This window comes from Podarcis liolepis (assembly GCF_965112155.1).
Source record: "Podarcis liolepis genome assembly, chromosome: 5".
Lineage (NCBI taxonomy): Eukaryota > Metazoa > Chordata > Lepidosauria > Squamata > Lacertidae > Podarcis > Podarcis liolepis.
This window is the reverse complement of record NC_139556.1, coordinates 48,992,314-49,006,538: the sequence shown is the minus strand read 5'-3', so window position 1 is coordinate 49,006,538 and position 14,225 is coordinate 48,992,314. Positions and strand designations below refer to the sequence as shown.

At 42.6% G+C, this 14,225-nt stretch overlaps 1 protein-coding gene across 1 annotated transcript in view; it reads left to right on the top strand.

Annotated features, from left to right (window-relative positions):
• Positions 1-217: 217 nt before the first annotated feature.
• The window catches only part of BTBD16 (BTB domain containing 16), a 28,026-nt gene continuing 14,018 nt past the window's right edge, over positions 218-14,225 (top strand). The window contains exons 1-10 of the mRNA XM_083506168.1: positions 218-508; positions 1,269-1,335; positions 3,417-3,576; positions 6,192-6,309; positions 7,216-7,292; positions 7,396-7,539; positions 7,894-8,019; positions 8,636-8,750; positions 10,007-10,076; positions 10,961-11,091. Coding sequence (XP_083362294.1) covers positions 390-508; positions 1,269-1,335; positions 3,417-3,576; positions 6,192-6,309; positions 7,216-7,292; positions 7,396-7,539; positions 7,894-8,019; positions 8,636-8,750; positions 10,007-10,076; positions 10,961-11,091 — 1,127 coding nt within the window. The 5' untranslated portion in view covers positions 218-389. The remainder of the gene's footprint in view (positions 509-1,268; positions 1,336-3,416; positions 3,577-6,191; positions 6,310-7,215; positions 7,293-7,395; positions 7,540-7,893; positions 8,020-8,635; positions 8,751-10,006; positions 10,077-10,960; positions 11,092-14,225) is intronic.

The window sequence follows — 14,225 nt, the reverse complement described above, 5'->3', positions numbered from 1 at the left end:
CTCCTTCCCCAATCTCCAGCTTGCCCCAGTGTGTCCCAGTCCCGGCTACACCGTTCACTGGGATCGTCTTCCTCCTCTCCTGCCAGTTCATGACAACATACTTCCCTCTGAAAGGTTATTTCTTTGCAGACACTTTCCCCTAGTTTTGATCCAGAAATGAAGATATCCTAGGGCCGTATTGTGATGCCACAGTCGTAATGAGATGACATAACAGTGTTCTGTATGTATGCAGACATCGCCACTTGTTGCTGCTTTTGAGGGCCTGAAGTCATGCTTTTTCTGGGAGAAAGGTGGAAGGGATATGGGAAGGAATTTATAAGCCTTCTTTCAGCAGCCCCTAATCATCTCTCACTGAGTCTTGACAGGAATCCAGAGCAGCATTCCTGAACATGGCCACAAAAATGACTCGCTACAAGCGTCTCCATGGGAAAACCCGACATTCCCTGGAATTGCTTCAGCTAACTTCTTTTGTTCCTGAAACACCTGCTTTAGATAATAAAGAACACCTGTAAGTAGTGGCTAACGTTTTGAGAGATGTATCTAAAGTGCTTTTTTTCTGGGGGTCCTCAAAGGTATGTGGTACTGGCACCTTCTTTTCTAGAAGAAAAGCACTGGTTAAAAGTGTGGCATTTACCGTAAAAACATCATGGTGAGTACTGGCACCTATTTTTTTCTAGAAGAAAAGCACTGCATATTTATAATGGGTGGTACTACTGAATGGTGAAGGGAAAGAGCTAAAGAGACCTCTTTTGCTTCTAGATTCCAGAACGTGTGATGCATTCTAGAAGGGATGGGCTGTGTTCTAAAAGGAAGTGGGGCGACAGCATGTCATTGGCTACTGCTGTTTACTAAGATTACGATCATTTTATTTTACTAGATTTATTAGTCACTAGTTACCATGGTCTCCAACTGTCATTTAAAAAATAAAAAAAGATTACACCAATAAAAATTCATATAAAACATTAACATTCTCATACAAACACCTACAATTCATGCCTACAGAAAACAATGCCACCATTGCCATAAAAGCCAAAGGAAGTTTGGGCAGCCCACCAGGAGTTACCCCTACCAAAAACTAAGATAAAGGGCAAGTCGGGAAAAGAAAAGGAAGGGAAATAGTGACTTACTTTTTTTTCTATATACACATGAAAGAAAAGAATCAGACTCCTCCTTGAAAAAGGGACAATGTGACATTAGGAACATTTTAGTTTTGTCTTTGTGCTCTTCCTGAATGCATACAAAATTGATGCTGTCTTTTTCACCTCCAGTTATCTGCTCTCAGCTCCCTATGTGTCTCTGGGAGGACTCTCGCCAAATGAGAAGGAGATACCTAAGGTAGGTGTGTGGGTGTTTATGATAGCTTTGGATGACTAAGACTTCGAGAGCAGAACAAAGCTGCTGGCTAGCCAATCTAAGCTACTGGTTTAACTTACTTTACAGGTCTGTGTATTGTAAAATCTATGGACTTTGGCTTACAACTCTAATGAAACAACACAGATAATCGTAGTCTTGCTAGAGCATACTACAGACAATACTTTGGGCTCATCATCACTTCCCAGGTTCTTTGCCGGGCTGGCCCAAGACATTTCGTTGCATGAGGCAGAGTGGCAAATGGTGCCACATCCTACTTCCAAGTCACAGTGCAGAGCCAGCCAAGTTATTATGATATTTAAGGCAGAGAATCCCACAATGTTCTCTGCCCCCAGTTCCATTCCCACCAGTAGCATAGCATCTCTTCCTCCCCTATGTTCATTTGAAATTTTCCTGACATGCCTTTGGCCTCCTCCACTGCTTCCTTCAGGTTCCTGTTTCTTAATCCACAGCCTCCTTCCCACTTGTGACTGTGTGACTGTGCTTCTCATCTTTCCTTCCACCCAGCTGCTTACAGCCTCTGCTGATCTGAAGTCCTCTGTGAAGTTTGACCTGGTCAGATGGGTCTTTCAGTTCCTCTCACACCGACTGTTGTGTGGGGTAATCATATTTTATACACGACCTTTCACCTTTAGAAATGAGAATGTTTCTTAACATTCTGCAACTTCACATAAAAGTCATTCCATTGGTAGGCTGACGTAAACACAGACTACATATGGGAGATACAGTGCTAACTTTTGAGGAGATACCAGGTTAAAATTTCCGGAGAAAACCCCCAATTGATAGCCATTTCAGCTGACTGACTGATCAAAATCTGGCAGTTTGAAGAGTGCATTGCATGGTGAGTTATTTTGTTCTTTTGGTGGGGGGGGGGGAGAGACGTTGAAATGGCAACACCACAAGGACAATAAATTCTGCTGCAGCAGATAAAAAGATGGACTGAAGACAGGTTTGTGATACTTCTTGTCCCTATCCCAAATTTTCATCAAAAAAATCCATGTAGAACTTCACCAGCTCAATGGTGGGTGGATGAGTTATTTGTGGGCCTTCTCAGTCTGATTTTAAAAGAAAGAAAGAGAGCAATATATTAATTCTACAAAGCAGAGGTGTGCTTGTTGATATCACCTGGGAAATTGTGCAAGTCCCATTGAAACTCTTTTCGCTCCCTTCAAAACTCTTCCAATCTGAGGGAGAATTCTCAAATTGCTTTGGGCAATATTTTGTTGTCAAATTTAGGTGAAAGGTGTACTTTTTTAAATGACCACTTACTGAAGTATAGGCAGCAGCTTGATTTGATACCCCTTTCAGCTGTGTGGGCTCTCAGCCTGGATACTACTAGTAATTCATCTCATTCTTCCTATTCCTCTAATGTATCTACTCCTTCAAGCCCAAATGAAGGTGATTATAGTGGTACCTTGGGTTACAAATACCTTGGGTTACAAACACTTCGGGTTACAGACTCCACTAACCCAGAAGTAGTACCTCGGGTTAATAACTTTACCTCAGGATGAGAACAGAAATCGCACAGTGGCGGCACGGTGGCGGCGGGAGGCCCCATTAGCTAAAGTGGTTAACCTCAGGTTAAGAACAGTTTCAGGTTAATAACAGACCTCTGGAATGAATTTAGTTCATAACCAGAGGTACCACTGTATTTTCTTGACAGTCCGTCTAGGGAGAAAGGAATGTATAGCCTTATAGCATCATTATAGCCTTACAGACCAACAGGACACGAGGGCAACATACACACGCACAACATTGAGTTACTTATTCACATTATACCTTTTATGAGGCATGGGGATATTATTACTTCATTTGGATCCCACCCTTTCTCCAAGGAGCTCAAGATGGCATTCATAGTTTTCCCTTTCCTCATTTAATCCCCACAACAACTCTGTGAGGCAGGTTAGGCTGAGAGGCAGCGACCGGCGCAAGGTCACCCCCACCGGCTGAGCTTCAGGAATAAGTGGGGATTTGAACCCTGGTCTCCTAGGTTCTAGTCTAACACTCTAACCACTACACCACAGACATTCATGTCTTTATTTAAGGTTGCAGGTCCTTTGAAAAATCGTTCTTTCCGCAAGCAAGCCGGGCTCACCAATCGCTGGCAATTTCCATTCAGCCCAAGTTGTGACCTCCTGGGAATTTCACAAGCGAATAAGGCCACCCGGGTTGGTCTCAATGAGACCTTGATAAGAATGATATCAGGTATGGTCATAACTGAGAACATTGACTAACTGTTTGATTGGAAACCCTCTCTTTCTGCTTCTGCTGGATGACTGTGAAAGCTTTTGAGCTTCTTGGTAAGGGTGAAAATAGGGCACTGCTGCCATAGAAAAGTAAAGGTAATTCCACAGTGTGTCAGTTTCTAGAACCATGATTGTCTTAAAACTATTCTACAAATCTGTAGCATTAATCTCTTGAGCGGTCTGATTGGAATTAGCACTTCCAAACTCTTCCACTAGAGAGCGATTATGCATCTGTAAGAACTTGACTGAACAAGCCCTGTATCTTTAAGTATACAAGTGTAAGGAGAAGCACGTTTTATTATTCTGTTAATCATCTCTCTATCTTTCTTTCTTAATTGATACACATTGAAGTCTACTGTTTCTGAAAAATTTTATGCATTGGCATACCCAGACAGACACATATTCTATATGTATGTGTGTACACATAAATTATATGTATTTGGGTGAGGTTCAGATTTTGACATCTTATTCACAGGTCCATTTTGGATTGGGCCCAAATCCTCTGTAATTTGCAGAAATATGAAATTCCACTATTGCTGCTATGACATTCTCTGGAGTCTGAAGCCTTCTTTGCTGCCTGTCTCTGACGTGGATGGCATTCTCCATAATTCTTTGCATGCTATTGCAACTCTCACTAGAACATCCCATCCCTGCAGTTACATTCCTTGGAAGCCTCTCTGTCATCACCCTAATTTGTGTGAAATGTGGAGCAGGCAGGGAGGCCCTGGGAGTCTCATCTACTCAGGACACAGTTCCTGGTCCAGAACAAATACCAGGGGCTGGGATTAGAGGGAAGGTTCCACCTAATGTGATAGACAGGTCATGTTGAAGAAACTACCCAGGAAAGACTCAAAGGCTGAGTACACACCAAACCTTTATTCACATTCAGAATGCATTGTCCCTCCAAATAATAATAATAATAATAATAATAATAATAATAATAATAATAATACAGTGGTGCCTTGGGTTACATACGCTTCAGGTTACATACGATTCAGGTTACAGACTCCGCTAACCCAGAAATAGTACCTCGTGTTAAGAACTTTGCTTCAGGATGAGAACAGAAATCGTGTGGCAGTGGTGCGGCAGCAGCGTGAGGCCCCATTAGCTAAAGTGGTGCTTCAGGTTAAGAACAGTTTCAGGTTAAGAACGGACCTCCGGAACGAATTAAGTACGTAACCAGAGGTACCACTGTAATAATAATTCATTATTTATACCCCGCCCAACTGGCTGGGTTTCCCTAGCCACTCTGGGTGGCTCCCAACAGAATGTTAAGAACACAATAAAACATCAAACATTAAAAACTTTCCTAAACAGGGCTGCCTTCAGCTGTCTTCTAAAAGTCAGGTAGTTGTTTATTTCCTTGACATCTGATAATGACACCATGTGATTGGCAAGTCACTGCCCCTGCCCACCTGTCCAATTTGGCTTGACCAATACTAATAAAAGGCCCCTGGAACCAAAAAGATTCCCCACCCCTTTTATAAAGCATTGGCTATCCATTCAGAATCACATCTCACCAAATACCAGCTTCATCCCTAAGCGCTTTTGCGTGGCTATAATGTGCTCGTGAACTACGATAATGCCTCTTGCTTGCCTGGATAAAGAGGTGGGTGGGTGGGTGGTGGGTGGGTGTATCTAGACATCACTGACCTTTTTGTGTGTGGAATGTAGCTTACTGAACAAGAGTAAGTCATAGCTGTTGCTCCACCTCAACTTGCAACCACTTTTTGTATCTGGTCCTGCCCCCGAGTGGCATGTGGCCTTTGGAAAGTTCCTGGTGTGGGAGTGCAGCCCTTGAGCTGAAAGAGATTCTCTTCCTCTGATGTGCACTTACATGTTAGATTGCTCTAGGATCTCTAAAGACGGAAATGTCAAATATAGAAATATTATATATCTTACTATATAATAAAATTGCAAGGAGCTCGGCGGACATGTGAGCTGCACCTGGATGACAGAAGAGCAGGCAGGTGGCCCAGGCAGGCAGGTAGGCCCTTCCAACTCAACAATCCTACAATAGATTCCTAAACTCCAAGCATATCAAGCAGTTGCTTTACCTTTCCTTTTCTATATGTGAATTTTTTGTATTAATGGGTGACATCCTATGATATTTGCTTACCTGCAGAAATCCACTTGTGCAACAGGACTTCCCATTTTTCTTTTCTGTTCCCAAGGGTCTCCCAATTCTGCAAAGCAGGGGGAGTAGAATAAGGAGGAGTCTCGTCGTTCAATTTGTACTAAACTGGACTCCACCCTGTTTATTTAAATATGTGTTAACCATGTTTTGTCAAACTATTTCAGGATGGTATACAAAAGTGTGAATTAAAATACACACACACAACATATAGGCACAGTTTTAAACCAGCAAATAACTATGATAAAAGCCAAAACCCAAACGACAGAAGACAAAACTAGAAGAAACACAAATAATCTTTGGTGTGAAAACACTAGAATGCCCGGGCAACAGGAAGGAAGGTCTCCACCTGGTGCTATAATATGAACCATTTGATATTTGCTTTCCATGGGCAAAAATAGATAGCATTTTTGTTTTGTTTTGTTTCTTTAATCCTCCAGCTGACACCCCCATGTCTGTGAGTGCAGAACGAGAGGACCGGAAGGAAAATGGAGACTTTCAGAATGTGTATGATTTGAAGCATTTGCCAAGCACTCCAAAGCACAAGCATAGACCCAGGTAACTGCCAAATGCCCCTGACATATTGAAACTTGGTAAACGGCCTTCAAAGTGAAATTTCCCCATTCTGTCAACCACCTGCATCTCCGCTGTAAACAAAGAAATGGTGTGCATGCATGCATGTCTTCTGGAACTTCTCCACCCCTCCACAGGCCCAACAGACACCATCTGCCCTGTGGGAAGGAAGAGGAAAGAGAGGAAGACCAGCAGAGGCAGCACCAGGGGCTGCTCCATTCAACTTTTCCCTCTCCCACTAGTCAGGGTCATCTGCCTTCTGTGGGACTGGTTGTTTTGTTTTGTTTTGTTTTGTGAGTATATGAGTCTTGGTGTAGCTGTTGTGTTTCATCAATGTCGGCTGCTTTGAGGACTCAAGTTTAAAAGCAGAATATAAAGCTACTAAATAATTAAATGTCCTGTCCCACCCCCCGATACAACAGCACCAGCAAGAGCCAATGAAGTCTTATTGAGGGTGTACTGGTGGGAGCACTGATTTGGCTCTGCTGATCTGCCAACTTCTCAATTATCTCCCTATTCTCCCCACAAGAAAGTGGCAGTGCTCAAGTGCCGGGGGCTATGTTTGTAGTGCCTCCCTCTGCTACCTCATCCAGTACATTTCAACTTACAGCAGCGGTAGCCCAAGTGGTGCCCTTCAGATGTTGTGGACTACAATTCCCATCAGCCCCAGCCAGCATGGCCAATGGTCAGGGAAAGTGGGAGCTGGAAGGCGTACCACATTGGTCTTACAGTCTTTTTCAGGGGAAAGAAAACATTATTCCTTTCAAATTCACTGAAACATGTTGATTAGCTAGCATTTTGTAACCACAGATGCAACATTTGATATGCATGAAAATGGAACAATTCTAAGTGACTTGTATCTTAGCTTCTTGTTTCTCTTTCTCCATTGAGGGTTTCATCCCTGCACAGAACTCCAAATGAGAGCCTGTTTTCTTACACGCAAAAGATCACAGAAGGCATGGAGGCAGGTGGGTAGCACTGCTTGAGGCCCACAGGCTGCTGGAAGTGGCCTGTCATCTCCACAGAAGCAGCTCCAGTTTCACCAATCTGTCTCTCTCTCCCCACCTTCAGATGTAACCCTGGAGTGCTTGGGTTTCCAATGGGAACTTCATCGCATGTACTTCTTCAAATCTCAGGTCCTCTCACAGCTTCTTGCTGCGGCTGTTCAGAAATGTGACTTACAAATAACAGAAAGCAAGCCCCAAGTCGAGAAAGGTACTGGAAGCCATTCCAGAGATGTGTTTATTCAGCCATTTGATCGATTGAGCCAGACATATAAGTCACATTTTGTGTGTGTGTGTGTGTGTGTGTGTGTGTGTGTGTGTTTAAAATGTTTTTAGGCCACTTTTCTGGGCGAATGCCTGTCCAAAATGGCTTCCAATCAAAAACAACAAACAATAAAAAGACCATGACTACAAAAATTTAAAACTGAAAACTACCACTCAGCAGCACTCCCCCTCCCTTTTTTTGTTAGAAAAACTGAGGTGGAAAGAACATAATTATGCTTATTGTGCCTTTCATGACATAAATCCCATACTAGTCTTCCTTCATTTCTTATGCTTTTGGCAGAAACCAGATGTTATAAGCAGCGTCTCTTGAGTAGTCGCAAAAGCAAAGAACTCCTCAAACAGAAGAAAACGATGCCTAGAGTCACAATTGCATTGGAGGTTAATGATCCAGACGTCACTCGATTTGGTAATCTGTTTTTACTTTCGATATGGACACTAGCTACTGATAAAAACAATATAAGTTGGCCATTTTTGGTAGGTGTTAAGATTTTGCCCTGAAAGGCTACGTGAGGGGCTGAGGAAATAGGTGAGGAGTCTCATTAGGGCACCTGCCCTGCCAGGAGTGGCTCCAGATGCCTTTTGCTGACTGAGAAGGAGGACAAGATGGCACCCTGCTCCTTCCCACATTGGCTCTACTGAAAGCTTGAAGATTGGTGACAGAACAACATCCTCCACCATGCTGGAAAGTAGCAGGCTACTTTAGGGGGTGGGGAAGGTCACAGCTCTGCGGTCCAACAGAGGGGAAAGGACAGAGGGCTCACGAGAAATGGCTGGCCACTTCTGCCAATACCTAAACTTGTTTGGTATTACACTGCTGTTTACAGTTATATACATTGAACAGCTTGCCTGTTATAGGGAGAGGGGGCAGGCCCACAGGTAATGCTAAGTCCATAGCACAGTATTGCCATTTCACTGTATGTGAATTCAGATCAGGGGACAAGAGGGAACCATTGCCCTGCACTTTTAAGGCTTGATGAATTTACTGGTGTCTTTATTTGCATCCCCTGTTGATGTGAATGAAGCCTTTGCTGTTGCACTCAAGAATTTATACAACTCTGAACTCGAAGTGAATGAAGAAGATGTTCTGGGAGTCCTGGCTACTGCAGAGGTTTTACAGTTCCCTAGCCTGTTCCAGAAGTAAGTAGACATTGGCGCACCATCCTGTCATTGGCTTTAGATGTGGGGACTGGCTTGTATAACAGTACAAAACACTGGCCTCCCTGCCTCATGACTTGGTTCTGTGAAATGTCGGTTTTTGTCAAGCATCTGGTGTTGTGCATCTGGAAGTCATGTACAAAGAAACATTTGCGCAGCTCAGCTGTAGGTCTGCCTACCAACTGTTTGCATAGACATTTGCTGCTCTGCAGAGCATTGTGGCACTAGTTACATCGCACAAATAAATCAGTCGAGCAGGATCTCTGGCCATTGTTAGTGACTCGGGTGATGTAACAGTGTTTTGCACCTCTCTGTAGCCCAAGTTCAAAGCCAACGTTATAGTATTTCTTTTTGGCAGAATTTTCTGTGTCTCTTGGCATGACCATCCTAAATTGGGCATTATTAGAGTGAGAGAATGGTAGAAAAATGTCCTCCTGTCACCCGGCAAAAGCACAAGTTGACGCCCTTAGCCTGCCAAGAGATGTGGAATGAATCATCTGGGTTGTTGTTTTACTGGAAGAGTCTCCTATATTTTTAAAACTGCCTTTTTTAAAAAAAGAGTTCTGACTGAGCTTGACATGCAAGTCTTGGCGAAGACCATTTTATCTCAGTAGCTGATGAAATCAACATATTTTTAGGACACAGTCATATTTCTTTTTCATACCCATATAGACATATCCACATAATTTGAGCATAGAATTTTCTTACAATACCCAAACTCATAGCAGACAGGCAAACAAATTTCCAAAATGCTTAGCAGAGTAGCTGGAAGTAAGGAGTGTTGCCTAGGAATTACAAGATCATATAATGAATTTCACAGAATGATTTTTAATTTTGTTTCTTTTTTTGTGTGTGTTTTTATTTATTTGCAAGTCATGTTGGTACCAACCCTCAGATTGTTTTAAATATAGGTCACATCCATTTTGGCCTTTTGGGGACAAACATTGCTCTTCATCAAGGGCATTGCCATATAAATAATTAAATTGTTTGGTGATTGGCCATATAAATATTTATTTGAAGATGGTCCTTTCCTACTGCACTACTGTTGGAAAAGATGCTGCTGTTTGAACTGGGTTGGGTTGGGTTGGGGGGCAGAACCCAGGTGTGGTAGCAATGATATTACTGAAGCTTTGCCCAAGAGATTGGTGAATTGCTCTCCTGCTTCTTTTTCTCAATTTCTTCTCCCCTTATGCTCACAACTCTCATTAATAGCCTTTTCTCTCTTCCTGCCTCCCAAGGTGTGTGCAGGTTATGAGAAGAAGCATTTGCCCAGCCAGTGTCTGCAGCTATTATTCTGCAGGCTGCAAGGTGAGCTGTAAACCTGATGGATTTGCATTTAGCTGAGCCTGGTAAATGTTCATGGACCTACTTGTTGCTAACATTTGCACCTCTGACATTTTCTAGAGCCCTCTGTGCATGCTTGGCGTTTCTCTGTAGCAACTGGGCTTCTGTTTTCTTGATCTCATTCCATCACCCTCTGATTGCCTCTGGGGGCGGGGCGGTGTCCAGACAACTTGCTTCTATGAATGCATTGAACACATGAATGGAGGTTTGATAGGACACTATCTGCCACACCCATTCGCTTCGACCTCTTACCAAGCGCACTGAGAGCCCCATGTCCAGTGTTCATGTAAAGGGAGGCTACATGTTTGCACTGACTGTGTAGCCACTGGGGACACAATCTCTCTCTCCTCCCTCCCAGGTGCGTGGGCTGTGGGTGTCTGAACACCCCATTAGCGGCGCAGGAAGGAAGTTCTTGAAGAAATATGGCTTGTCTCCAAGACTCCAAGACAGAAGATGATAATCTTCTGCAGAACAGTGACAGAGGAACACAACTGGGTTTGCCGTTGAGTGCAGACTCAGCAGGAAAATAAGAATTTAGGATGAGACTGCTGGATCAGGCCAAAGTTCACCCAATCCAGCAATCTGTTCTTCTCACAGTAGTCATCCAGATCCCTAGGGAAGCACTTGAGATTCCCAGCAAATGACATTGCTTCTGACAGCAGCAAATCTGCACAATATGTGAATTAATCGTATTCCCACTATACATTTTAGGTGTGCACTTAAAATCCAATATTTTTAGTACTTTTAGTTTCAATCTGCATATGATGTCTCCATTTCCAGTTCCCACCACAAGATGGTCCCAGAGTTCAGAATTTCTTTGACACTTTTCTCCCCTCCCTTGAAATCAGTATCAGCAGCCCACCTTGATCACTGAGTGTGAAAGATGGATAGAGGTGAACCTTGTCGCACAGCTTGGCTCTCAGATTCACCTGCGGCAGCTGCCCCTGGAACTACTGCAGAAAGTGATCAGATCTTCAAGGTCAGAGGGACGTGAAATACTTTGTTCTATAAAAGGATGTTTTGAGGAGGCAAATCAGGACGAAGGCTTAATAAACAGGTCTTTGAAGGGTTCTGCTGTCTAGGAAGCTACAGGAAGTGGGATCACAAGTCAGTTGGGTTCTTTTCATTGATGAAAATGGAGAACAGGAGTTCTGAGGAGGGCAAATGGATACAATGTTTTCATAGCAATTCAGTATATATCGGGAATAGATATGGCCCTGCCAATATATATTCTGCAGCACTGCCTTCTGCCAGATACTATATACATCATAGGCATTAGTGTTTTGGGGCTTTATGTAATACTGTTCATATACTTATATCCCTCCCTTTCAGATTAAAAAAAATCTATGTGGCTTTCACATTAAAATAATATAATAATATGCACACATTACAACAAGAGCTATAAAACAGCAGATAAAGCAGCATAAAACTCCCCCCCCAAAAAAAAAAAATCCAGGAGAAATCAAAAGGTCCCCATTCAGCAGTGAAGATATAGCAGCCCATTTATAAAACTGAACCTCCCTGAATAGGTCATTTGATAGGCTAAGTGCCACTGTGGATAAGCCTCTCTCTGTGTGCTGGCTCTGGATGAGGAATTTGAACTCCCAGTTCTGGAACTCCCATCCAATAGCTTTAATGGATAAAACAGGTTGGGACATAGGCAAGGCACAGGTTACAAGGTGCAGCAGGTACACAAGAGGTATAAGCACGTGGCTAAGTGCAAGCTAAGACATTGATCCAACATGTGACGGGCTCCCTGCACCTTCTTTTTGAAGAGTAGGGCAGGCGCAACTCATAGTGCAACAAGTGGTTGGCATCTTGGGACTGGGCAAGTATATGGGCACTCATTTGAGTGGGCTGGGTCTGCGAGGTTTGTTCATGTTGGTGTTGGTGTCTCTCTTGTCTTTGGACGGTGGTGCTGGCACTGGCTGGACCTCCAGTTTACTCTCGGTCACCTCCACAGAAAGGGGAGGAAAGGGTTAAACCTCCCATCCACATAAACAGCTGCTGATAGATATAATTGGTTAATGTTTTTGACTGTCCACCATCCAGTCATTTCTTAAGAGGTCTATAAACAGTCATTCGCCTAATCCACCCAAGCAATACGTTGGAGAGGCCCAGGTGCTAAGCTATGTGACTGTTCGCTTTTCAAAATCGCAGATTTGATGGATGCTATTTCCTCACTCATTTTGGTAAGCAGGAATGATCAGGTGCAACCTTTGTTTGGAGAAGGAACTTTTAGTACAGAGAGAACATGCCCATCAGATGAAGGCTATTGACTCTTGTGAGCAAAGGATTTAGCAGACATGACGGTTGGTTTTCTTTGGATTCTGCCACTCCACAAGTTGTTTTTAAAATGAAACCTTATATTGACTTGACCAGAAGTTCTCTGTTTTATGGCCACTGTAATTGCTCTCTTATGAAACTCACTGTCCTAGCGGATGTGTTATGAAGCAGCAACCTAATTCCGGGGAAAGTCTTACTTAACTTGAGCAAAACAGATTGTTTTTACGCCTATGACATGTCACACTGGGAATTTACGTCTGTGACATGTCACATTGGGAGTAAGAGCCTGCCATGTGAATTAGATTTTCTGTGTGTGACCTAGCTTTGCTTGTGCGTTAACGTTTTCTCACGTGGATTCAGCAGGTTTCCTCTGATTTGCAGAATGATTTCAGGTATCATTTGAATCTGCTTTAGATCTTTGGCTCACCTCTGTCCACTGTCTAGTCCTGGCTGGCAGTGGCTGCCCAGTGCAAGGTTTTTCCCCTAATGCTCATTGATGCAGTGAAGGAGGCACAATTTTCACTGATAGTGGGGGAGGCTTAAATATTTTGTCTTCGCATGTTGCATTCCTGAGAACAATTGTCCCTCTTCACCTTCTGTTGTTGTTTTTTTTTAAGCACACAATGTGATTGCTAATCACATAATTATTAAGGCCCAGAGATTTTGTCAGAAGTGGCGATGGGGGCTTTTTGCATGCAATGCAGGTGATCTACCACTGAGCTTCTGAAATGAAGGATGTGCATTTGTCAAAACAACTACATTTGACAATGTTTCAGATGTGGCAACACTGTGCCTACCCTTGTTTTATTCTAGTTATGGAGGTCTGGAGCTAGATAGGAGTCAAACAGTGCATATTAGCAAATACACACACACACACACACCCGCGAAAATAAGATGTAGGGTCAGCAAAGAACGCTTGATCATCATGACAATTCAGTTGCAGTGAGCACAGATGCTAGTTCCTGTTCTACAGGGAAGGCTATCACAGCAACATAGGAACTCCGTAAGAACGTAGCTGCCTCATACTAAGTCAAATCATTGGTCCATCCAGCGCAGTATTGTCTACAATGATTGGCAGCAACTCCCAAGGGTTTCAAAGAGGGAGCGTCTCCCAGCACAACCTGGAGATTCTGGGGTCCTGGGACCTTTTGCCACCAGTATAGATGTACATCCACTAGGGATGGAGGAGATATTCAGTACACATTTAAAGTCAAATCTATCTATTGTAAACTTATGATTTTTGTAAACCCTATTGTGCAAACCTATGTTTTGTGTAAACTTATGTTTTATGTTAAACCTTAATAAATATTTAATTAAAAACAATAAAGTCAAATCTATCAAATTTAATAATAATAATAATAATAATAATAATAATAATAATAATAATAATAAAATTTATACCCCACTCATCTGGCTGGGTTTCCCCAACCACTCTAGGTGGCTCTCAATGTAATAATAATAATAATAATGTGACAAAACATCAAACATTTAAAACTTCCCTAAACAGGGCTGCCTTCAGGTGTCTTCTAAATGTCTTCTAAAATTTGCACTTTCCAGAACAATACGTGAACAGGTACATGCACTTATTCAAATTTCATGAAGTTCTCCAAGCAAACAATGATTACAAAAATGCATATATCAGTGGGAAAGTGTGTGTGGAAATGAAGATACGAGTGAAAATACATACAAAAATGCAGCCTCTTAGGAAGGATTGCTTTCAAAAAATGTACACATTACTCAAAACTGCGTATTAAAATGTGTTTATTAGGAGAAATTCACACTAAGATGCTGATGAATTTTCAAGAGGGTTTTTTTAAGGCAAATTGC